Source organism: Pogona vitticeps, chromosome 13 (assembly GCF_051106095.1).
Source record: "Pogona vitticeps strain Pit_001003342236 chromosome 13, PviZW2.1, whole genome shotgun sequence".
In the NCBI taxonomy this organism is placed as follows: Eukaryota; Metazoa; Chordata; class Lepidosauria; order Squamata; family Agamidae; genus Pogona; species Pogona vitticeps.
The window spans coordinates 6931098-6955937 of NC_135795.1; the positions used below are offsets into that span (position 1 = coordinate 6931098).

Genomic DNA, 24840 nt, shown 5'->3' on the forward strand with positions numbered 1-24840 from the left:
TTTTCAGCTTAGCCTCCCCTCCCACCTATAACTGTTTGCTAATGGGTTTTATTGGCATTGTTATATAGTGTTGTAAATAAATCTGGAATTTTGCTGAAATGGCAAATGGTTCAGAAATATTTTTAATAAACATACTACAGATAAGTTTCACCTTTAAGCATGAAACAGTCTGTCTCCATATTATCAGGAAGCTTTTTGTGCACTGTTTCCTTGTCACATCTCAGTATTTCCTTTCTTGTTATTTTTGAACCTTTCCCCTTTGCCCTGTTCTTTATATGGCTTTTTGTACTGATGCAAAAAAGCACTTTATCTAGTAAACAGATTTTATGAGGATGGGCATAGCCAGTAAATAATTCGATTTGCAAGCACTAATTGAGGCTTTTCTTTAAATTAATTGTTAATGAAATATTAATTGCTGTACAAAGGAAGCTGGTTCCTCTTCTTACTCTGCATAGAACGTTGCTGGACTCTAAACAATGTGAATGAAATATTTACCAAGCTGAAGCTCTACGTATATGCATGGGCGTCGGATGCATCACATTGAGTACCGAGGGCCAAAATACAGTAGCTACTGTGGGAGACATTAATGAAACTGGTTCTCATGTCATCAGAGGCAGGGTTAAATCCCCCTTCAATTTTATTTTCTTCAATAGGTGGTTGGTGCCAGTGACTTAAAAGGAAGGGAGTCAATAAAGCACTGCATCTCAGAAGCTCCAGCCCATAATAGTAAGTTGCCCAACCATCTTCAGCAAAAAGAATGTATATTTAAGGAGTGGGAGCAGAAAGTGTTTCTGGAAGGAAGACCAAAATGAGATAATTCAACAACTTGCCCACCATTGTCTTGGTAATATGTAGATCAGGTTTTGTGCAAACCACACTGGGCCTTTCATTTTATCACCGAGAGTTCTGAAACAAGGGTAAATGGAAGTGTCCTAAGTGTGACCACTTAAGACGTTTGCTCTGGAACAGACTTCCAAGCAAAGGGCTCTTCCGGCTACCATCTAAAAGGCACTGTAGTTATTTACGGCAACTTTTATCTTGCCTTCCAACTCAAACAACAGTCTTTAAGGAAGCCAATGAATATCAATAAATCAAATTAATAAAGCAAAGTTCCACCGTAAACAATCACTGTAATAGTTTTAAATGGCAGGTTACAAAGAGGCATTTTCACATCCTTCCTAAGAGCAAAGAGAGCGCAAATTGATCGCAGCTCTAAAGGGAGTGCATCCCACAGTCTGGGAGAGCCGAGCTGTGCCATCTGCCATCAAATGGGTTTCATCGGGTCATTGTGTTCTCAGGACAACCTTTCCTGAAGATCTTAGTTTCCACACAGGTTCACAAAAAGACAGGTAGTTCCACAGGTCACCAGCCCCCAAATTGCTTTGGAGCTTACGGTCATCACCTTGAGTTGGAAGGTAATTGGCAACCAGTTCATATTTTTCAGTAATAAGAGCTTGAAACTGTGCAGAAAAAGTCTAGGGTAGTCTGGTTGCCACATTTTTTTACCAACTGAAGCCACTGATAGGATGTTCTTCTAACATTCTATGTTGAAGGTGAAATATAGGTGTGCCGGAGGGACCGTTTTGTCATCCACCAAGGATGCTCACTCATATTGTAATCAGATAATTAAATAAGAGGAAAAGAGCTGAAATTCCGCATATTGTAGCTATTAATGTCATTTTTGTTGGATGAGGTAATGGAAGCTTAACTCACATTTGATCCTCAGAAGGCAAACAATCTTCCTGTTCCTTAGAAGCAGTTCTGCTTATGGCTAGATGGTATTTTTAGCACATATGTCTGCTAGAGGGCGATTGATTTTTTTTCAAGTGATACTCCATCTTTCCCTTGTCTAAGAAGCTCTTCCTCTTTGGAGATATTTCTAGCTCTGGGGGTGTTGCACAGCCAGCTGTATAACGTACACAGTAATCATTGCCATTGATCCTAATGACATGCAGCAGTTATTCTGTGCCTGTAAAGAATCTTAATGCAGCCCTCTCACCCTGCACTGTTAGCTGCTTTTTTGTATGTTGCAATTGTACAGGACTTTACAAATTATTCGTACATGGAAGGAAAAGAGGTGGGAATGCTTCATTCCTCTTTAGTTTGCCATGGTAAGGATTCGTATTTGGAAGTAACTTCTTAAAAGTAGTTACTATTATAGTTGAAATTTGCAAGTGTTACTCTTACACACTTCACAGAAATAACTGAAACTGATCCTTACTGGGTAACTTGGGGGGGAAGCAATGAGTGCTACAAGCTTCTGTTTTGCTGTGCAAAACACTCTTCATGTTCACCTCATTGTTGCCTCAGTACAGACAGCAGGAAAGAAGGTGGCAGCACCCACACCACATGATACTCCTCCAGCACTATTTACTGAGGCCACACTCCCATGATAATGGAAGGTTGCACTGTAAAAGAGAGTGAGGTTATCCATCATTAAGATCCAGTCATAACATAATGTAGTAGAACACTTTTGTTATTGCCGAGTAGGAATATATTCAAGGTAACTAGCTAGTTGTAACTAATTACTCTTAAGCTATACGAGATCCATTCCCCCCCTCCCCCAAATTCAGTTTGGCTTTTACATTCCTCATGGGATCCGATTGCCTCCCTGGGGAAGTTGGGTATCTCACGTTATCCAGGATACGGATTCTTTTATATAGTATTCTTCTCAGGGAGAGTCCTTCAAGGCAATTTGTCCTGGCAGAAAATATATTGCTGTCTTGCACACCAACATGCAGTGAGTCCAGAATAAAATATGAGAGTAAGAAGTAGCCTAGGAAACACTGCCGGGATCGTCCCAGATTGTCGAGAACTGTATTCCTTGAGTGGCGAGAGGAACTGATGCTTATGGATGCAGACCCTGGGGCATATCGTAGGGAGACAATCGAAGTACATTTAACCTCATTATGGCAGTCTATTGAACGCTCTGTGTTAGTCCTGGAAGAATTCCCACTGCAGAAAAACCTATAGCATTTCATTAAATGTCATAGATCAGATATATCCTGAGGTGAGTGAATTGCCAATAGTATGTATCTTAAATGCCCAGTGGACTAGATGTTTGTATACAGATCCCTTGTTAAGCATTACAGTGTTTGTTTATTTGTTTGCCAGTACTACCCTTCTTCTGTTAGCTGCAAAAATAGCCAGTAGTGCAGTGGAAATCAGTACAGGTGTCTCCTCATATCTGTGGGGGAGACCTTCCATGATCTGTTGTGGATGCCTGAAACCATGGATAGTAGCAAACACTATATACAACATACAAGGGGCTAGGCCAAAAGTCATGCGTCCTGCCCCCTTGCAAGTTGTATACAGTATAAGGTTGCGGTAAACTGTGGATAACTGAAAGAAAATCTACTAATTCCGCAGATATGGCAGATACTTGTAATGAGTGCCCATGGGACTGTAGCTAACCCCCCTGGACCTGGACAGAAGAGCCAGATTACTGAAAAATTACAACGAAGGGTTGTACAAATGGTGGATACAGAACCCAGATTAACTTCCCAACAAATTCAAGCCGATCTGCAGACACAGGTTATAACGGTGTCAGCTCGCACTATCCGTCGCCATCTGAATGAAAAGGGACGCTATGGAAGGAGGCCCAGGAAAACACCACTGCTGACCCGAAGGCATGAAAAAACAAGACTGAAGTATGCCAGAACTTATGTGACCAAACCACAATCCTTCTGGGAGAACCTACTGTGGACAGATGAGACAAAAGTGGAGCTTTTTGGTCAAGGACATCATGGCACTGTTTACAGAAAAAGAAATGAGGCATTCAAAGAAAAGAACACAGTCCAACAGTCAAAGATGGTGGAGGTTCAAAGATGTTTTGGGGTTGCTTTGCTGCTTCTGGCACTGGATGCCTTGACTGTGTGAACGGTATTATGAAATCTGATGATTACCAAATAATTTTGGGGTGCAACTTAGTGTCAGAAAGCTGAGTCTCCACCAGAGGTCATGGGTCTTCCAGTAGGACCATGACCCAAAACCCACTTCAGAAAGCACTCAGAAATGGTTACAAACAATCACTTCTGAAATGGCCAGCAACGAGTCCAGATCTGAATCCCATAGAACACCTGTGGAGAGATCTCAGAACAGCAGTTGGGAGAAGGCATCCTTCAGATATGAAGGCCTTGGAGTAGTTTGCAAAAGAAGAGTGGTCCAAAATTCCAATAGAGAGGTGTAAGAAAATCATTCAAGGTTATAGTAAGCAATGATTTCAGTTACTGTATTTTTTCCAAAGGGGGTGCTACCAAATATTAAGGTGCCAATAATTTTGGCCAATGCATTTTTGCGTTTCTGTGTGGGATTGTATCAGATTTGACTTTTCTTCTCTCTTTGTGTGTGTGTGTTGTTCCAACGCAAACCAAAGAAATGAACATGTGAGTACCAAAACGTTTGCAACTGCAACAATTTTCTGAGAAAAGGGTAGCATTTTCTGACAGAGTTGCAAGGGTGCCAATATTTTTGGCCATGACTGTACATTCAAATCTGACTTCTATTTTCTCTCATCTCCCGGCCAGTGCTCTTCAAAGCACTTAAGGCTATAAATACACTGAAGTGGTTTTGACTCTAGGGTACAACTATGCCTGAAAAGGAAATAAACAAGATTGGTTTATGAATCACAACATTTCCAAACATTTACTAGAGAAATGGTGGTAAGTACATAGAATCATAGAATTCTAGATCAGCCATTCTCAACAGGGGCCATGTGGGCTCCTATGGAACCCTGGTACATCTGAAGGGGGCCACAGACGAGAAAAGACTCTTCACACACCACCTTGAAAGGTTATGTGATTTATGCAATCCCAATTCAGCCTGTATTTCTTTCATATTGTGTTTATGGCTGTGACCGAAAAAAGGGTTGAGAATGGCTGATCTAGATGTTATTGACTACAGCACCTGTTGTCCCCAGTCAGCATAGACAAAATTGGCTCCCCAGATGTTCTTGGACTACGACTTCCAGAAATTCTAGCCAGCACAGCCAGTGGTGAAAGGTTCTTGGAGTTTCAGTCCAAGAACCTCTGGGGAATCAAGGTTGGGAACGACTGTCATAGATAGTGGTGAGAGATTATGAGAGTTACAATGAAAAGTATCTGGAAGACCACTATTCCCTCCCACCACTACCCACCAATAGAATCAAAGACTGTTTATCATCTTGACATTGTCAGGTCAGGGATTTGGCACTTGAACATCTCCCTAAGAGCCCTACAGAAGTTTATAGAGTTCCTTTCATAACCAGTTAAGTTGGTAAAGTAGAATTAAAAGTTAATAATATGACCAATCTGGGACTCAGTTGTATTCTTTGACAGAGTGGGTGATAAATTGTTGCTGTGACTGCATAAAAATCGTAAGCATGCATCTCCATCTGATAGTTTGAAATTAGTTCTGTATTGTTGGCAATGATAAAAACAAGTTAAACATCTACATGTTTAGGAAGAGTATATCAGTAACCTTTGATACGTTTTCCACTCTATTCCAGGAAAAAGAATACTTCCTGCAAGCACTAAGGAGATTCTTGCTTATATGTTGTCCTGCAAAGACAATCGCAACAGCTATGGGTGAATATAGCCGCTTTATAGATTGGGATAAGATGGATGCCACGATCCAGGATCAAGATACGAAGGAATTGAGTAGCACCGAATTTCAGGACCTGAAACAACTGGCTCGCCAAGGTTACTGGGCCAAGAACCACTCCTTAAGAGCAAAAGTGTACCATAAACTGATAAATGACATCCCTTGCCGCACAGTAACTCCAGATGCCCATGTCTACCGGGACATTGTGGGGAAAATAACTGGCAAACGTAACAGCAGCAGCCTCCCTCTTCCAGAATTTGTGGACAACAGCCTAGTTCCCACTTACTGTCTGAATGCAGAGGGCCTTGCAGCCGTCAGGAAGGTAATCTCCTGCATTGCAAGCCAGTTTCCAGACATATCGTTCTGCCCAGCTCTGCCTTCAGTAGTGGCACTCCTCCTTCATTACAGCCGAGATGAAGCCGAGTGCTTTGAAAAGGTCTGCCGCATCCTAGCCTGCAATGATCCCTCCAAGCACTACATTGACCAGACCTTTTTGGCTTTTGAGTCGTCTTGCATGACTTTTGGTGACCTGGTGAACAAGTATTGCCAGGCAGCCCATAAGCTCATGGTGGCGGTCTCAAAGGATGTGTTGGAAGTTTATTCTGACTGGCAGCGGTGGTTGTTTGGGGAGCTGCCACTAGTTTACATTGCACGCGTTTTTGATGTATTCTTGGTCGAGGGCTACAAAGTACTCTACCGTGTTGCACTGGCTCTTCTCAAATTCTTTCATAAAGTCCATGCTGGTCAGACTATGGAATCGGACAATGTACAGGAAGATATCAGAGCTTTTGTAAGAGACATTGCAAAGTCTGTGTCTCCTGAGAAACTGCTAGAGAAAGCTTTTGCCATCCGCCTGTTTTCACGGAAGGAGATCCAGCTTTTGCAGATGGCTAACGAGAAGGCACTTCAGCAGAAAGGCATAACAGTGAAGCAGAAAAGGTAATAGAGCCTATACATATCCCAAGAGACTTTTAAAAATGTTTTGAGGTTGTTGAGTACCGGGGAAATGAAAATGGCTGTAAAGCTGTGTGTGTTCAGTGTAGCCAGTGTAAAAGTCCAATTTGTGTATTAACAGGGCTTGAAAAATGCACTCATCCATTTGTCTGTGATGTGTGAAAAATGCTGCTTGAGGATTCACAGCTCCTTCCCTCCCTGCCTCCTTCCCCTCTACCTCTCTCTCTCTCTCTCTGAGAGATTCTCTCTCTCTGATTCTGTAATCCTCTCCTCCCCCCTCCCATTGCAAAAGGAAAACTGCCCTCTTCTGAGTTTGAGCGGCACGTAGAGATATAGCTCGGCAGGAGAATGTAGAGTAATCCCATGCTGGAGAATATGGAGATTCCCTGCTCCCAATTTCGACTGAACAAGGACACATCCTGGGGTGGGAGGGAACCGTGGCTCCTTAAGAGGCTGGGAACTTTTGCTTTCAGATTTATTTTGCTGGAGACATTCAAAAGAAATGCATTCAAAATACAAGCTTCATGACCCCACAGGCAAGCAGATAATACTGTAAAGCAACCACGCAGGTAATAAATCAACCCAAGTCTGAGGGTATAAATCAGTGATTCCCAATCTTGGCAATAGTGAGAGATGATGGGAATTGTAGTACAGCAGCATCTGGATGGCTGCAGGTTGACCACTCCTGCCTCATATTATTGGGTATTACACAGACTGATGCCAATACAAATACAGTATAAGAGACACAGAAAAATGATAAAAAATGAACAAAAAAATATCAAAAAGTGGAAATAGCAGTCAGGGTATGAATGAAATGTATTTGATCAGTATAGCCTTTCATTTGCTTCTCGAAGACTCTGCTTGCTCGGCTGATAACTGTTTCCAAATACATGAAAGTTTATCTATATCCTTACAGAAATTTTTCAGTTGCAGAGGGCTGGGTCAGGCTGTTAGAACACTGCATTTTGCACTAGTAAAAACTGGATGAGGCCAGTGGCTGACAGGAGACATGGCTGGTTTTTTAATAATTTTTAAGGGGAGAACTCAGTTAATGTTTTATAATAACAGAAAGTTGAGGAGTGGAAGTATCCCCCAATTGTTGACAGACCCAAAATGTAAAGTTTCAGAGAAGTTGTTTGCGGTCCTAAGAATAATTGCTTATTCCATGCACGCCAAGATGAGTGGCTTAATCTAGATATTACAGGAAGATCGCCTTGCTGAATCTTTAGTAACTACGGTCTTGGTTCATAATACTTGTGCCGTGATCAGGACAACTGTATCGAATCTTGCGATTTTAACCCAGGTTCTGTGAGGTTAGTGACGTGAGCTGAACTGCTGCTGCAAGGAGATGATGTTACTCTAAATGGGAAAAGGTAGAAGTCTAGCTTGGAAAAGTTGGCCTTTGGGACATGGAGGTTCTGGAAGTTGCTGTTAAAAAAATAACTTTTCCAAACTCTCAATAGACCTTACTAGGATCCTCCTATTTATATGAGGCCTGACCAATGCAGAGGCTTTATACCGCCTGCTGATAACAAAGGATGCCATCAGAAATATGTTTCTGATGGTGACGATGACAACAATAACAATATGTTGTCAAGTCAGTTCTGACTTATGATGACCCTTTTCATGGTTTTCCAGATAGAGAATACTCATAAGTGTTTTCCAGGCCCTTTTTCTGGGGGCATCCTCGGAGCTTGCCCAAAGTCAGATCCTTCTCTTTGGAGGCACAGTGGGGAATTGAACCCCCAACCTCTGAGCTATCCAGCCAACGACATCTTCATTAGATCACTAAAAAAATTAAGCAATCTGCTGCTTTTATGGATCAAAATCCACTTCGTCAGGCATGCACCAGTACCTTGTTGATAGTGCAGAGAAATTTGAGTCCCAAAAGTTCATGGCAGATGGTTGTGTTAGGCTTGGTTTTTTTTAGAGGTAAGTTAGAAAAAAATCAGGTTACATTGGAGGTGTGTTTTTTAAACTACAGCTCAGGTACCTGTTGCCTGGCTATCACACCACAGCTATGTGTGTAACCAAGGCTCTGGCATTTCAACAGAGGCGCATCCTCAGGAACTATCCATTTATGTATGATAGTAAAGGGATACAGAGGCTTCATCAGCCAGTTCACTGGCTGCCTCTCCTTCCTGCATCTGTGGGCAAAAAAATCATGAATGGAAAACAGCTGGTAGAGAAAAGATGCTTGCTTGCACTTTCGAAGTCTCTGCTGGTAAAGAAGAAGTTGTGGTGTACAAGGAGATCATGTGCAAATAAACACAATCACAAGATTTGGGTAACAAAGAAGGACTCAAGAACTGATAAATGATGAATGTGCAACTATCCTTAAACTATTTGGTGAGGATATATGAAATTTCTGATCTTTGTTGTCTTGGTTTCTCTTTTTTTTCTTTCTTTCCCTTCTCCTGCTTTCTTCTTCTGTCAATTCCGTGTCTGCTGCACCTCTTCTTTGTAGCATTGCGTCCCCTAAAAGGTAGGTTTAAAGATTTCGTTCCTCATGTTCTGCTGCCCTCATCTGCTTTCGCTTTGCTTCCTAATGGCTGTTTTTGCTACTAATTGCTTGGGTGGCAAGAAATGGCACTGGGGAGAAACTCAACGATGTACGAGTTTCATCAGTTCTACTATCAAGCTTTGGTGCGCAAGGTCTGCATTCTAGTCTAGCCTAACTTATCCATGCAGCCTTGGAGCTCATGGATTTTGATGATAAGCCTGCTCTGACCTGATAACACTGCAGGGAAAACTATGTTGTCTCGCAGATAGAAAACATTACTTTTTTTGGACTGCAGCTCCTGGCTGTAGGATTCTTTGGAATGTAATCCAAAAAAGCAACCTTTTCCAGCTGTGGAGTCAATATCAGATTTTTAACAGTGATAACTACCTACTGAACTTTTCTACCTATGATGTTGTTTTGTTGCTTATTATGAGAACGTACGTTAGCAGCCAGTTGCTCGTGTTGCATTGTAGGCATATAATGTGTCTCCTTCCTGTTTTTCTCTGAAGCTGTTTCGAGGATTGAGGCTGAGTTACTGTGAGAAAGCCATTCATGCTTTCCACAAGCCCATCACACTCTTGGAATGGAACTTTAACCCCACCATGGATTTGTTTGTCTATGCCAGTGGTTCCTAAACTTGGAGCATGAAATGTTCTTCAGATACAGCTCCCAGAAGCCCTAGATAGCCAGGAGTTCTGGAGATGGTAGTCCAAGAACATTTAGGGCCTCAGGTTTGAGAACCACTGGTCTGTGGTTACTTCTTGTAATGTGATTACTTACCTGCTTTGTTGTAATGATTCTTACATTCACAGTGTTATTCTGAGCCCTGCTTTTATTCACCCTCTCTCCTTTTGACACTTGCTTGTCATACTGTATTCTGGTTTTAAAACTCTGTTCTCTTTGTTTTTCTCTGTCTTTCCACAAAGATGTTTGAGATGGAAAAGGATGGCCGAGTCCATCATCCTCTGAATCTTGTTGAATCAATTTCTTGGTTCTCCTTTTTCCTCCAGTTACCATGGTCATGCTTCCCAGGGGATTCTTGGTGATGTAGTACTAAAATTAGTTTCCACGGCCTTGGCCTTGACTTCACCCCCTTTTTATTCCTTCCTGAGAGCTTGGACTCTTACATTCCTTTTAAGATGTGCAGAGCCATGTGTTTCACCTCTGATCCTATAGTTGAGAGACCAACTGTGAAGTCGCATGAGTTTCTCACCTAGGTTTGTTTGTGTGTGTGTGTGTGTTAATCACTCAGCTTTGGCACAAGTACACAGTCTGTTTGCCTAGGCAAGCAATCATTGGATGATCATAAGCCTGATCTGCCTAAACATTGACATCTTAAGGCTTTGAAGTACGTATTAGCAGGTAGTCTTACAGCACAAACACAACAGTTTGTTTAGAGAGCCTTACAGGACTGCATATATGGATCACACATTTTACTAGGGAACCATAACGTTTGCTTGTAATGGATGAATAATAACCTCAGAACTGGAAGGGACCCTATGGATCACCATCTGTATAGACAAGACAGATATTTGGATCAAGCCGAAGAGGCCCCAAGTTGAGGAACAACATTCAAGGAACCACAGTAGGACAACTTTGGGTCCCTTACCTGCACCAAAAATGGGCATTGTAGTGAAGCACAGGAAAAGAAGTGAAACGTAAGAATATTCAGATCCTTGGAGAAAGTGGAGTTCTTTGGCCAGAACACAGCCACATACTGTGCTTTATTTGTGCAATAATAATGTATAGCACCATTGTGGAGTTGCTATTGTAATAACAAGAGACGTGACTTCAGCTCTTTATTCTTTACACAAACTTTATTCTTTATACAAACCAGGTAATATTTATCCAGTGAAAAACAAATCCCATAGACATGAACATCATACAAGTGTACGTCTGAATGACTGATGGAGATAAAACAGAAAAATACTACAAAGCTGTTATAAAGTACATGAGGGAAAATCATTTAAATTTCATAATGGATTTTAATGCTAAGATAGAGAAACAAGTTTGAGGAGGACTTGTTGGAAAATACAGACTGGGAATGCAAAATGAATATGGAGCATGAATTATATAATTCTCTGAAGAAAAACTTGTAAATATTGACACCATATTCAAATTACCATGGAGGACATGATATTCATGGAAATCCCCACAAGATGGCACAAGCAACAAACAGATTATCCCAGAGGCATCTGAGCAGTGTTAAAATTATTTTAAAAATCAGAAATTCAGATCATAATCTGGTAGTTCCTGTATTTCATATAAAACTAAAGAAAATGTTAACAAGTCAAAACAAAATAATTACAGGAGTCAAAGTAGTAAGATTTAGCTGTATATACTGTGGTTGAGGAGAATTCATTGAGACATCAATAAGATAGCACACTCAGATAGTTCAGATAACCAAAGAAATTTAACAGTTAATGAAAGGGAGATGAAAATAGAAAAATGAAGATACAAATTTGCTCAAATACAAATTTGCTCAAAAAAGCATATGAAACGTAATTAGAGATGCCAAAGAAAAATAGTGCCCCACTGTAAGAAGCAGAAAACCTAGAGAAGATTGTGTAATGTGCATAGGAAAAAGGAAAGATAGTAGTCATGGTCAGACTACTAATGCTACTCATTGATAAACGGAAATAATACTGATATGTGATGCCAGGGATAAAGTCATAGTATGGAGTGTGCACCTTAAAGAGCTATTTGGAAGGTTGCACACAGCCGAATGCATTGTACCACCTGTTAGAATGGGTCCAGAAATGCAGAACTACAAAGTCTAAATATGATACAGTGGTGCCCCGCAAGACAATGACAATGTGTTCCATTGAAATCGCTGTTTAGCGAAATCATCGTCTTGCGAAAAACCTTTCTGCATTGGAATGCATTGAAACCCGTTTAATGCGTTCCAATGGGGAAAATAGTCGTCGTCCAGCTAAGATCGCCCATATGAAAGCCATTTTAAATTGCTGTCTTGCAAAAGAAAATGCCCTAGGGAAGTCATTTTGCAGAGCCACCAATCAGCTGTTAAATCGTCCTCTTGCTAAGCATCAGTCCCGGGGGGGGGAAGCATATGGGGAAGCATGGAACAAAACGTCATCCAGCAAAATTCCCCCATAGGAATCACTGTTTTGTGAAGCGCAATGGTGCTCGCAAAACCTCGTCGTCATGCGGATTTGTCATTTTGCAGGGTCATCGTTTTGCGAGATACCACTGTACAACTTTTTTAAAAACAGGAAACCTGCTGGACTCAATGGTGTGTTTCAAAATTATTAAATCTAATAGAAGTTGACACTATAGCCTTTTAAAGTAGATCTTCAATCAAATCCGCAGAAAAGGAATCATTTGTGAAATTTGGCTGAGATTAGTCTTTATTACATTATCCGAAAATGAAAACACCAAAGCTTGCTGTGGCTGCAGAACTATAAGCTTAAATCATCAGATTAAAATGGAGCTGTCAAGGACAGGTCATTTTGGAAATTGCTTATTCATAGGATCGTCATAAGCCAGAGGTGACTTGTCAGCTTAAAAACAGAACAAAAGTGAAAGCGAAGTTGGCCTGCAGCAGCATCTCTAAGGCGAAGACTGTAATGTGCAATAAAAACTTGATGTAAGGATGCGCATTGTAAGGCGAACATATTCTCAGTTCTACTGTATAGCATGGAGCTGTAGACTTAAACACAAGAAGCAATAAAAATGCAGAAGCACTTGAAATGTGAATTAATCACAAGATGCAAAAAAAATTCTTGGATCAACAGAGTGAATAGTGAAGAAATACTAAAGCAGGTGAGCAGAGACCAAGAAATCTTACAACAGAAAGCTAAAATACTTTGGTCATGTAATAAGGAACAAAAAAGTACAGAAGTTTAGAGCTACCTTTCAGGGTAAAACAAATCAGAAAACCTATGCAGGAACAGTAAACACTTATTGTCTGAATTATCTTGGAGAATATTTTAGATGTATCACATCATTGTTGAGAACTGCTGCACCCAGAGTTAAAAAAAAACTCATGATGGCATCCAGCTTCTATATAAAAGGGAAGAGAAGGGTGTGGAAGAGAGCATACGTTTGCATCAGTATTACCATGCCAGCTGGATTTTGCTGATACCTTCCCAGGGATTCTACATAAACTGGAATTGCAACAGCAGTGGAATCATGTTGCATTCTTGTAAGTCTTATGGTACTGTGCACATGAATAGTGTCCATCAGGCACAATTCTTGTCCATAAACTAGAGTTGTTGGACATATATTGAATCACAGTCCTAACAGGAACAACCAGGATACAGTCATAACTTGAGATCGGGGTATTCGTATACGAATACGAATATTCCCCACACAGATGGAAATAACGAGGGTCCAGCCCCATGGGGATATTCGTGTTCGTATACGAATACCCCCATCTCTAGTCATAACCTCCCAGTTAGACTAGTATAATTTTACATGGGGCTGCCTTGTAGATGACACAAAAACACTGCCACCAGTGCAATATGCAACAACTAGATTAGAGGAAGAATTAAGGAACCTCGTAATGAGGGTGAAAGAGGAGAGTGCAAAAAACAGTCTGAAGCTCAACATCAAAAAAACTAAGATCATGGCCACTGGTCCCATCACCTCCTGGCAAATAGCAGGGGAAGATATGGAGGCAGTGACAGATTTCACTTTCTTGGGCTCCATGATAACTGCAGATGGTGACAGCAGCCACAAAATTAAAAGACGCCTGCTTCTTGGGAGGAAAGCGATGACAAACCTCGATAGCATCTTAAAAAGCAGAGACATCACCTTGCCAACAAAAGTCCGAATAGTCAAAGCTATGGTTTTCCCTGTAGTGATGTACGGAAGTGAGAGCTGGACCATAAAGAAAGCTGACCGCCGAAGAATTGATGCTTTTGAATTGTAGTGTTGGAGGAGGCTCCTTGGACTGCAAGGAGAACAAACCTATCCATTCTAAAGGAAATCAACCCTGAGTACTCACTGGAAGGACAGATCCTGAAGCTGAGGCTCCAATACCTTGACCATCTCATTAGAAGAGAAGACTCCCTGGAAAAGACGCTGATGTTGGGAAAATGTGAAGGCGGGAGGAGAAGGGGACGACAGAGGATGAAATGGTTGGACAGTGTCATCGAAGCGACCAATATGAATTTAAACCAACTCCGGAAGGCAGTGGAAGACAGGAGGGCCTGGCGTGCTCTGGTCCATGGGGTCACGAAGAGTCGGACACGACTAAACAACAACAACAACAATTATTCGCAGGAACACTTTTCAGAGCTCAAATAGCACCAGTTCTGAAAGAATTGCATTGGCTGCCAGCATGTTTCCCATCTAAGTTCAAAGTGTTGATAGTAGCCTATAAAGCCCTAAATGGCTTGGAACCTGGATGTTTGAGGAAACGCTTCTCCAATCACTAAGATCTGCTGGGGGGAGAGTTCCTCCATGTCCCACTACAGAGAACAGTCCACTATGTAGAGACATCGGGTAAAAGTTTCTTGGCTGTAGCAACCTAGTTATGGAATGCTCTCTGCTTAGAGCCTCCGCTGACACTAACATCAATCTCATTTTGGCACCAAATGAAAATGTGGTTATTTACCAAGGCCGTCAGAGATTGAGGTAGTAGGTTTCCTTATTGTCATTAGTTCTAAATGTGTATGGTTTTAAATGGTTTCAAAAGTTTACATTTTAAATATATATCTTGCTGCATTCTTCCTGAGATCATAAGATATTGGGTGGAATCTATCCATCTATCCAAAACAAACAAGGATACAGCCCTGTGCGAAGCAGAGAGAAGTGATCTCCTATCTCGGAGTTCTTTTTCAGCGACATCCTTTATCAGTGATAACCCATCCTTTCCTGATGCTGGGGAGGAGGTTGCCATTTCTTTATAGCAAGGCCATGAAGAAGAATAACAGAGCCCTGTGGCTTTTTAAAGACAAATATGTACACTGTGTCATGAGGTTCCGTAGATTATAACCCAATACTGCCAACACAGGACGTCTTTTGGTTGTTGTGGGTTTTTCGGGCTCTTTGGCCGTGTTCTGAAGGCATCTGTTGAGTTCTGTCCATGCTCTGACAGAGTTCCTACTCCTGTTCCTCTGAAGATGCCGACCACAGAGATTGGCGAAACGTCAGGAAGAACAGCCTTCAGAACACGGCCAAAGAGCTCGAAAAACCCACAACAACCATCAGATCCCGGCTGTGAAAGCCTTCGAGAATACAGGACTTCTTTGTTGGATACAGACCCAGGGAGATATTCTCCACTGCAGTACATTGGGCAGTATCTTGTTAATGCTGGCATAACATAAAGTTGCACCTGTATAAATGTGATGGGCATTATGCTTGGCAACAAGGAGCTGTGCTATGCAATTGTGCAAATCAGTCACACATTCCAGCACAACCAGTTGCACAGTTCTTCGGGAGCAGCACTTCCACCATGTGTAGTTGCACCAGGGATGGGGACTCAAGTCACAGAACTCGCTATCTAGTCAGATTTAAATTGCACCAGTGTCTCAACTTCTACTTGTTGTCTCTCTCTTCCCCCCCCCCCCAAAAAAAATGACTTGGACTCGATTCCCAACTCATCCACCTCCTCAATTTTTCTGTGGGAAAAACCTTATTTTTAATAGGGCTGGGACTTGGGACTCAGGACTTTGACCCAAGGAGTTGCCAACATTCTTGAGTTACGCTGCACGATTTTGACCGTTATAACTTGGGCAGTGGTTATAAGAGAATTTACTTTAGCAGCCTGAGGGTATTCATATCATTTCTAGTCAGTGACTCACCTTATCACCTTTTAGGCTACTATTCATTATATGTATTTTACTCCGATTAAAGTTTTGCCTTGGGGGGGTCTTGGGTAAAACCAAGCTGCTACTCGCTAGTTCTACAAATTTTGAATTATAGCACTCATCTCTAAATTTTGTTATAATCTGAATGCTTCATTTCCCTTCCATGATTATGGCTTTGGTGACGGAATCTGGCCAGCTTGTAAACATATTTAAAGAATTTATATGAAGACAACGGAAGGGCAAAATGTTTAGTCTTCTTTTACAAGAGCTAAAGATATATCTGTCTCAAACACGTTGCTTAGTATAGCATCTGTTTGGGATTTTTCACCCTTCATTGGTTTTTCTGTTGTGTGGGGTAATTTTTCTGCTTGCCAAATTACTAGTTCCTTCTGCTGACATATCTCTGGTTGATTAATCATGGTATGCAAGCTAACTTAGGGATGCTATGATACCTTCTGGGTGCCTGGAAATGGCTGTTCCTTGGCATAGGCAAGGGTTGAACTGGCCCTTGTGTTTTCGGTCTATTTGTTCCTCCCATCTTTCTCTAAACGTTAATGCTGTCGTTCCGCAGACAGAATGTCCACTTGGCTGTTCATGCAGAAAACTTCAAGTCTGAAATTGTTGATGTAAAGAAGATGAGGGACATCTGGTCGTGGATTCCCGAACGTTTTGCACTTTGCCAGCCTTTGCTGCTTTTCACTACCTCCGAGCATGGTTGCAGTCTAAGCAGGTACTGGCTTTCTTCCTTACATGTTTACAAAAGGAACCAGGGGGTAAAGAACACCACAAGACAGTGGCTGGATTGTTATTGTGCGACTTTATTTTAAATAATTTTAAATAAATAAATAAATAAAGTTAAAACCAGTACTGTACTTCTAATAATCTCATTTCAGTCCCACATTTTCTGTTTCTCTTTGCAGATTCTATTCACATTGTGAGGGACATGAACCAACTCTTCTTCTGATTAAGACAACCAAACAGGAGGTGTGTTTGGTCGAGCAAGTAATACTGTAGATTCTGTATGTTTTGTAGATTCTGTATGTTTAACTGAACTGCGGCCCATCCCTTTCCTGCAGCTACTAGAGAAAGATGAACAAAGGAGGAACACCCTAGAAATCTCTGATATGGTTACACACATCATTGAATACACTTTATTTCAAACAATTTCCCATGGACTTGTGAAGTCAGTGTTTCTACTAGCCTGTCCTCTCCTCTCTGGCACCTCCGATCAACTAATGTTCTGCCACTTTGTTGGCCAGATTCTGACCTAAGGGGCAGCACAATGCTAGGGGCATTATAGAGAGGAGGAGGAGAGCTGCTCCCATTATTAGGTTCCAAATAGTGGGATTCTGTGCAGGCACAGATCTATCGGTATTTTATTTTATACCCCGGCCGTCTAGACCGAAGTCTACTCTGGGCGGCTAACAACACATTCATAAAACCAGTAACAGTATAAAATAAAACAACAACATGATTCAAGATGGCAAAAATAAGTGAAGTAATGACAGGAGGGAAGGCCTGCCTAAAGAGCCAGGTCTTAAGTTTGCTCTTAAAACATCCAGCGAGGGAGCCAAACAAATTTCTGGGGGTAGACTGTTCCAAAGGCAAGGAGCCACTGCCGAGAAGGCCTGGTTTCTTGTTCCTTCTCTCTGGGCCTCCCTCGGTATTAGGCCCCTCCCGGCTAGAATGAATGATTTGTGTAGTCATCTCTGTATGAGTGCGCAAATGAGTCCTAGAAGATCAAGCGTTGCTGGTAAGCAACCTCTTTTCTCTTTCTTCCCCATTCAGCTAGTTTTAATCACAAGGGCTTTCCTTCAGATTGATGAAGAAATGTGCAGATTTTGGCAAGTTTTTAGCAAAACTGAAACCAGTGAAAGTCTCAACCTTCTGTATGGACCAAATTAGTTAGCATTACTGTTCCCAGGACCATGCTGCATCAGCCTGCCGTTCATCTTCTAAAAATGAGGACCCTGACCGATAAAGAAGCTGGTGGCTATATTTTGGCTGTAATGGTTGAATAAACAGGGATTAAAAAGAAGTTTTCTTAGAACTAAGCCTGCAGATTCCTCTGTCTGGATGGATCAGTTTTTTTTTTAAATCATTTGCATATATTTAAATGTCAAACTCTTCCTGCTCAATTCATGAAGTAATCGGCGAAGTTTGGAAACCTCATTTCAGTAAACAGACGAAATGAGATTCTCACCAATTCCCACCTGACGCTCTATGTCAAGAGAGCATAAAGTAGAGAGAGGGGGGGGCTGGAGGGCTGTGTTTATATTCTGCATGGACAGATATAAAATGTGGTCTTGGATGACAATTGTAGACCAGCTTCAAGTATAATTTGCTGTGCTCACACTCCAGCCCTCTCAAAGGTAAATCTACAGTAGCTTTTCCAGCTGGAAGCTGCAGCCACACACATCTCCCAGATAAAAGTACATGTAAGATGTACACATGTGCTGCATTTCACAACTAAGACCAGCCAAGTGCCTATCCTGGAATGGATTAAGCTTCAAGCATTTGATTTTTGGATTGTTATTATCCTAGGTATGTGGTGCTTATTTATCAACCGACTGGAATGAACGCAGACGAGGAGGAAACAAGCTGAGTTACTTTGGGACAGGGGAATGTTTTGTTTTCAGGGTAAGAAAAAAGTGTGCTCTTCTCCCTCCCGCCCCCCCTTCTACACCCGCTTCTCTCTGCCCCATTTTGCTCCCCCCCTTCCTCTATTGAGAAACAGCCATCTTTTGACTGGTAAGTCAGAAGCCTCTACTCTAGTCCTTGGATTTTGACCTTAGATAGTGGCTGTTATCTCAAGTAATGACATGTTTAAGGAGTTCATTTTTTTTAATGAACCAGTATTTTATTATTTTCTTTATAGATGTAGAGCATGGGCCTGTGGAGGATAGCGGTGATGCATTGCTCTTCAGAAGGCATTACTATCCCCAGAATATTATGGATCCCTCTTGGAGAGGAACCAGCCTTCTCCTGACCCTTTCATGGTATATCTGGATTTGACCTATGAGTTATCCAGTCCTATAATTATCATTAGATGGAAGGCTTTGTTTTGGAGCTTGCACTTTCTGATGAGCAAGGGCAGTGGTATCATTCTGCCACCTTTGGCTAGGCTGTTCTCCCAGCATCAGTATAAGTTGTGACCTCCTTCTCTCTCAATGCAATGTATCAATGGGTACATTGGTCTTGAATGGGCTGTTAAGACTTTACCAAAGCCTTAGATTTACATCCTGATGATTATGAAATTTCCTAGAATTGGTTTGTCTACATGGATCAAAAACAGTTATTCAACTTTTATATTCTCTCAGGAACGTAGTGTGGCACTTTGGAATTTATGACTGTTCCAGGTTTTCTGAAAGAACAACAGAATATAAGTCTAATAACTAGCTTACATGCTGCCACCTGTTCTTAAAGGACTCTGGACAGTTTACAATTTAATTAAGCAGGCTACACATTGCCGCCCCGTCAGCATGGTGGGCACTCGGGTTACTGATCTCAGAAGGATGGAAGGCTGTGTCAACCCTGAGCTGGCTGCCGGAGCCCATCCGGATCAAACTCAGGTCAGGAGCAGAAGCTTGGCTTCAGTTATTGCAGTTTAACCACTACATCACGAAGCTCAGTAACTACCCAATTTGGAATGTAGAACCTCAAAAGGCACTTGAATGAAACCTAATTCACCCTAAAAAGATTTTCTCAGAATACAAATCCTGTGGTGAGAAGAGAACCACAGGTAAATTTCACTGTTGACAGATAATTTCTCAACAATTTCATCTATCTTCTTTCTAGCTGGTTCCAGAAGTGGAACGCTATGAGTGGGTAATAATCAAGCATCCAGAACTAGCTGTGACCACATCTGAGCAAGGAAACAATTCCTCCCAAATTTCTGACCCTCCGTCTTCAACCAGCCTCCCTTCAGATCCGTCAGACCGGCTTTCCCCCTTCCTTTCTGCCCGGCACTTCAATCTTCCTTCCAAAGCAGCATCCATGTTTATGGCTGGTGGGATTGAATGCATCATCATAGGTAAGTAAGTCTTTGCACATCTACTGCTTGCATGTTAGTTCAAAGGAGAGAAATGAATGCAAGTATAAATGCTATTCTCATAGATGCACAAGTACAGGCAATTTTTTTTAAACCTCAGAACTGAATTTTTTAACCTCAGAACTGCAGTAAAAATGAAATAAACATTCACTAATCAGTCTGATATTTTACTAGAATTAACCCTGCAGTGCTAAAAGCCAGGTTGGTAACAGACAAATCCAACATGCAACACTTGATTTGCTTTTTTTAAAATCCAAATTTTCTTAAATGTCTCTTAAATCATGACATCATTTGCTTGATTGCTCCTTCTTGCATGTTTCATTGCCTTCTGCAGTTTGTGGTATGAGGCAGTTCTGTAACCACAAAGCTGGAACTCTGAAGAGATCATATGAACAGGGCTTCCCTTTACTGTTGTTGTGGGCACAAATCTTTCTGGTTATTGTTTTGTGTGTGTGTTTTAATGAACTTCTTGTCACTTCTGATTTTAATATCAGTGAGAAATCTGTGCAGATTCTCACTTATCCAAGTGAGGTTATCTGGAAACTGAGTCATGGCAACTGGACTTCTTTCTTATTAGGTTGAAATGTTTCGCTACTCCTCCAAGCAGCTTCTTCAGTCTGAGGAGAGTCAGTAGAAGACCCCTGATATCTCCTCCAATTGAAACCAACATGGAGGATCTATCAGGGGTCTCCTACCAACTCTCCTCAGACTGAAGAAGCTATTTGGAGAAGTAGCAAAACGTTTCAACCTAATAAGAAAGAAATCCAGTTGCTATGACTCAACTTCCAGATAACATCAGAGATGCAGCTTACAAACCCCCAATGAAGCTACCTGTATCTGCTCTGTATGTATCGCCCATTTCTTCAGACATTTATAGGTAAAGGTTCCCCTTGACAATTTTTGTCCAGTCGTGTTCGACTCTAGGGGACGGTGCTCATCCCCGTTTCCAAGCCATAGAGCCAGCATTTTGTCCGAAGACAATCTTCCGTGGTCACATGGCCAGTGCGACTTAGACACGGAACGCTGTTACCTTCCCACCGAGGTGGTCCCTATTGATCTACTTGCATTTGCATGCTTTAGAACCGCTAGGTTGGCGGGAACTGGGACAAAGCAACGGGAGCTCACTCCGTCGCATGGATTCGATCTTACGACTGCTTGGGCTTCTGACCCTGCAGCACAGGCTTCTGCGGTTTAGCCCGCAGCGCCACCACGTCCTCAGACATTTATCATTTGGTGCAAATTGATAGGTCTAGATGCAAGAGCTGAAGGCAACAGTATCCGTAACTATATGTGTGCTGGAACAAGAAGTGATGAACCCTTCACTCTATAGCAGTTGCAGGGGGCGGGGGTTTGAAGCTGAACTACAGAGTGTTCTCGTGATTATATTTTCACATATGAGCAGATGTAAGTGCCATCCTGTGTCTGCAAGAGTAATGCAAACAGAGCATGAGATGGATGTTTCTGCTTCTTATTTTGATCCAGATTGAAAACATAACTCAGATCTCTTCTCTGCAGGAGGTGGGGATGGCCAGGCTCTCTACATTGATGCAGATCTGAACCATGGAAGAACTAGCCACTGCAACACTTTCAACAACCAACCATTGTGCTCTGAAAATTTCCAGATCGCTATTATGGAGGTTTGGGGGTTCAAGGACACTATGAGCAACTAAGGGAATTGCCTGATTCCAGAAGTATGACTCTGAGCCCAGTTCAGTTGCAAGAGCCAAGCTATTTTTGGGACCACAATCTATGGGTTTCTTATGTAATTTAGAAAGTAGCTTGAAGGATTGCACTTCCGTACATTCAGGGCTTGAGCCTTTTGCCATGCAGTTCTTGATATGCAGTTTCAGTTGGGCTAAATTATTGTTTCTTAAACTTTTTTTAGTGGGGAAGGGGTACCTCTTCAGACTTTGATGCATATCTTGGTATTTTTGATAGTAAGGGAATAACCTCACTTCCAACCCCAAATTGATTCATAGGCATATCAAAACTATCACATAGGCAAACTGCTGGGAAGCCAGATGCCTTTCTGATCCTGGCAAAAATGAAGATCGACAGCTGACTTCTCGAGCAATTTCACTTCTTACTTTTTGCAGAAACTTCCTACAAGCATGAACTTGAATCCAAGCTGTGACCTGTGTTACAGCTGGAATGGATTATGTTGCTGATTTCTCTCCCTTCTCCCCTTGAGCTTCAGACCAACAATCATCCTAAAAGCTGCCCTGAATCCTCAAGGATATGGAGATAGGAGAAATCACATTGCACATGTGTGGAACCCTGCAAATGGATCTTTTGATTCAAGCCATTGTTTTCTAGAACAAGGCTCTGTACAAAAATCTATTTAAAAGCACTGTGTCTGTCTGTCAGTCTGTGTGTCTGTTTCTGTGTTTGTGCATGCATGCGCAGCTGGCTGTTGTCCTGATGGGCAATATTCATTTGACATTCCTCTCTGTGTGAAGGTGAAGTTGACTGTTCTGGAAATCACTACTTCCTGTCAGTCTGCAGTGCCACTACTCTGCCGATGGCATTCAGTGCGACACGAAGCCATCCTGTTTTTTTCTGTTTACATTTCTGATACTGCATTATCAGTAATATCATGACTTCAAGGGTTGTGGGTTAATTTTAGGCAGCTAATGTTCCATACAATACATATAATGCAGAGAACAGCTTGCTCGTCGGCACATGAGCTGCTGCAGTTTGTTTGGACTTTAAGGAAATATGAAGGAGCTTGAGAAACAGTATTAAACAATTAACATTGAACTTCAGCACCATTTTCAGAGTTAAGCCATTATAACTGGCTGGGAAAAAAGGCTGGTGTATTTGCCGACTTTCCATTAGGTAGGGAGTGGATGATTTCTTCAAGAAAATCTGCAGGCAGCTGCCCAGTCCCTGGAGATTTCTTGCATGCAACCTTTGCCTCTTTATCAATAACATCTTTTTTAGTGCAGGCTGCTTTCCTGTTAGCAAAGTCCTCCTCTAAGACAGGAACGTTGCCATCTTTAGATACAACGAGTTGGTTATCTGCTCCCTCTCCATGTCAAGTTGAATATGAGAATTGCCACCTCTGAATTGGGGAACAAAGAGAGTTTTGCAGAGACTGGCTCCTGATACATATCCAATAGCTACACAGTTAGAATAAAGAGGAAAGTTGGAAGACTTTTTCTTTCCCCGTTATTAATTGGTTTACGTGTTTATCTTGACTTGTGTGCTCACTTGCATAGTTGACGCACCCGGTGGATGAAAATGGGGTAAACATCAGCTGCTTCAGAAGCAAATAAAAGGTAGGAGAAAACTGCCGTGCGAGGTACAGAGGTTGTGTGTCCCTCTCAGAGATGGCCCAAAGCAGCGTACTCATCCTCTGGGAGACTGCAAGGACTCAGGGAATCCTTTCTATCTTTGAAGATAAACTTACATAGCTTATCATAAAATCTGGTTTCCTACAGATTTTATGGTTTAAGAGTTTGCTTTAGCCTCTTCACCTTGTATTTTCAACTGATTTAGATCAAACCCTGCCTGCCTAACAAATAAAATTGCAGTAGGTGTAGTTATACCTCACAGTTACACAAATTCGACATCATTCTGACTGTCGTGGACCTGTGCTAAGGAAGCCTGGGGTTTGTCGTTCGGTGAAGCATTCAGAATTTTCTCCTAGAGGGCTCTAATGCACTTCTCCAATTACACCAGAGGATTCTAAGTACTTTCTCAAACTACAAATCCTTATGGTGGATCCATGACAGTTAATTAGTATCAAAGCACATAGGGCAGATACAACTTTATGTTAGCAGGATGATAGGGACGAGAAATGATAGGGCCATTGCATGATATTTCACTGACAAAGCCAGTAGTTTGTTGCAGTTGGTGAACTTCTTCCACCACAGTTTGACTATTTTTTTTTTTTAATGAAAACCGGCGAGACTTCTATCTGCTGGCTTCGTACCCTAAATATTGTGATTCTGATGGCTAAGAAGCAGCAGTTCCAAAGTGGTTTTCTGGGAGGTAGTCCCTTTCCTCACTCTGGACAGCAGTGCTTCTGGGCTGAGGAAGGCAGGAATATCCTGGAACAGATATCAAGAAATGCCATGAAACGTAACTAGGAATAGCTTCCAACCTAATTAGGAATGTTGAAGTGTGGTGGCATCAAATTTGATGAGTAGTCTGAATGTCAGAATTCTATTGAGAAAAATGAATAATGCATGAAACCCATGTGCTTGTTCACAAGGGACAGTTCCTTTCCCAGAGAGAAGGCAGTTGAAGAATGTCTGCTTCGCTTGTGTATAATAAAGAGGATAGTGGGGGGGGAGGGGGAAAAGCAGTCTTATTATGAAGAGTCAAACATATCAGGAATGTGTTCAAATGTAGCAAAATGCAATGGCTTTTTGAAATCAGTTAATTCCATAATTAGTGTGTAAGACTAAAAGCATAGCACTTATCTGTTTTTGACATTTTCGTTTTTGATAAGACATTCCTTTTTCAGCCTAATGAAATAAGTGTCATAGTTTTCCTCCGAAGTCTGACTCTTAATTTAAATTTTTTTTTTAACCTAACAGTTGTCTTAGTAAAGTGGCGCAACAGCAGGGACAGTAAACGCCCTTGTTCTCTTCTATATCTAGAGCAGGGGACCTCAAGCATTACTTGGTCCACATATCTTGAAGATGAGGAAGACACAGCTGAAGCTGAAGGTCTCCTCTCTTTGTGTAGGTTGCAGTGTGGTTGTGTTCTTATCACTGATTGTGTTGTACATGGCTGTAGTCTAGTAGATGTGAAACCTTCTCATGTTACTTCTGTCAGATAGTGTGATGTTGTTTCTTTTTGGAGGCAATTGTGGTTCTCTTGCACTGTGAAACCCACCCCCGTATCATCATACAATGAATGTTTCCCCTTCCTTCTTGAATTGATAAAGGTGACAGCAGCTGTATGTGTATGTGTGTAAATCTGTGAATAAACAGAAATAAAATCAATTTGCTTAGAAAAATACA

The 24840-nt window shown here is 41.6% G+C and overlaps 1 protein-coding gene across 2 annotated transcripts in view; it reads left to right on the forward strand.

Annotated features, from left to right (window-relative positions):
- The window catches only part of TBC1D24 (TBC1 domain family member 24), a 30458-nt gene extending 5620 nt beyond the window's left edge, over positions 1-24838 (forward strand). The window contains exons 2-8 of one of the 2 annotated variants that reach the window (XM_078381386.1): positions 654-726; positions 5486-6519; positions 16385-16543; positions 16734-16797; positions 18358-18453; positions 19612-19846; positions 21380-24838. In XM_078381386.1, the coding sequence (XP_078237512.1) occupies positions 5561-6519; positions 16385-16543; positions 16734-16797; positions 18358-18453; positions 19612-19846; positions 21380-21534 (1668 nt within the window). In that variant the 5' untranslated portion in view covers positions 654-726; positions 5486-5560 and the 3' untranslated portion in view covers positions 21535-24838. The remainder of the gene's footprint in view (positions 1-653; positions 727-5485; positions 6520-16384; positions 16544-16733; positions 16798-18357; positions 18454-19611; positions 19847-21379) is intronic. The other variant, XM_020813123.3, reaches the window with a different exon arrangement.
- The last annotated feature ends 2 nt before the right edge of the window (positions 24839-24840 follow it).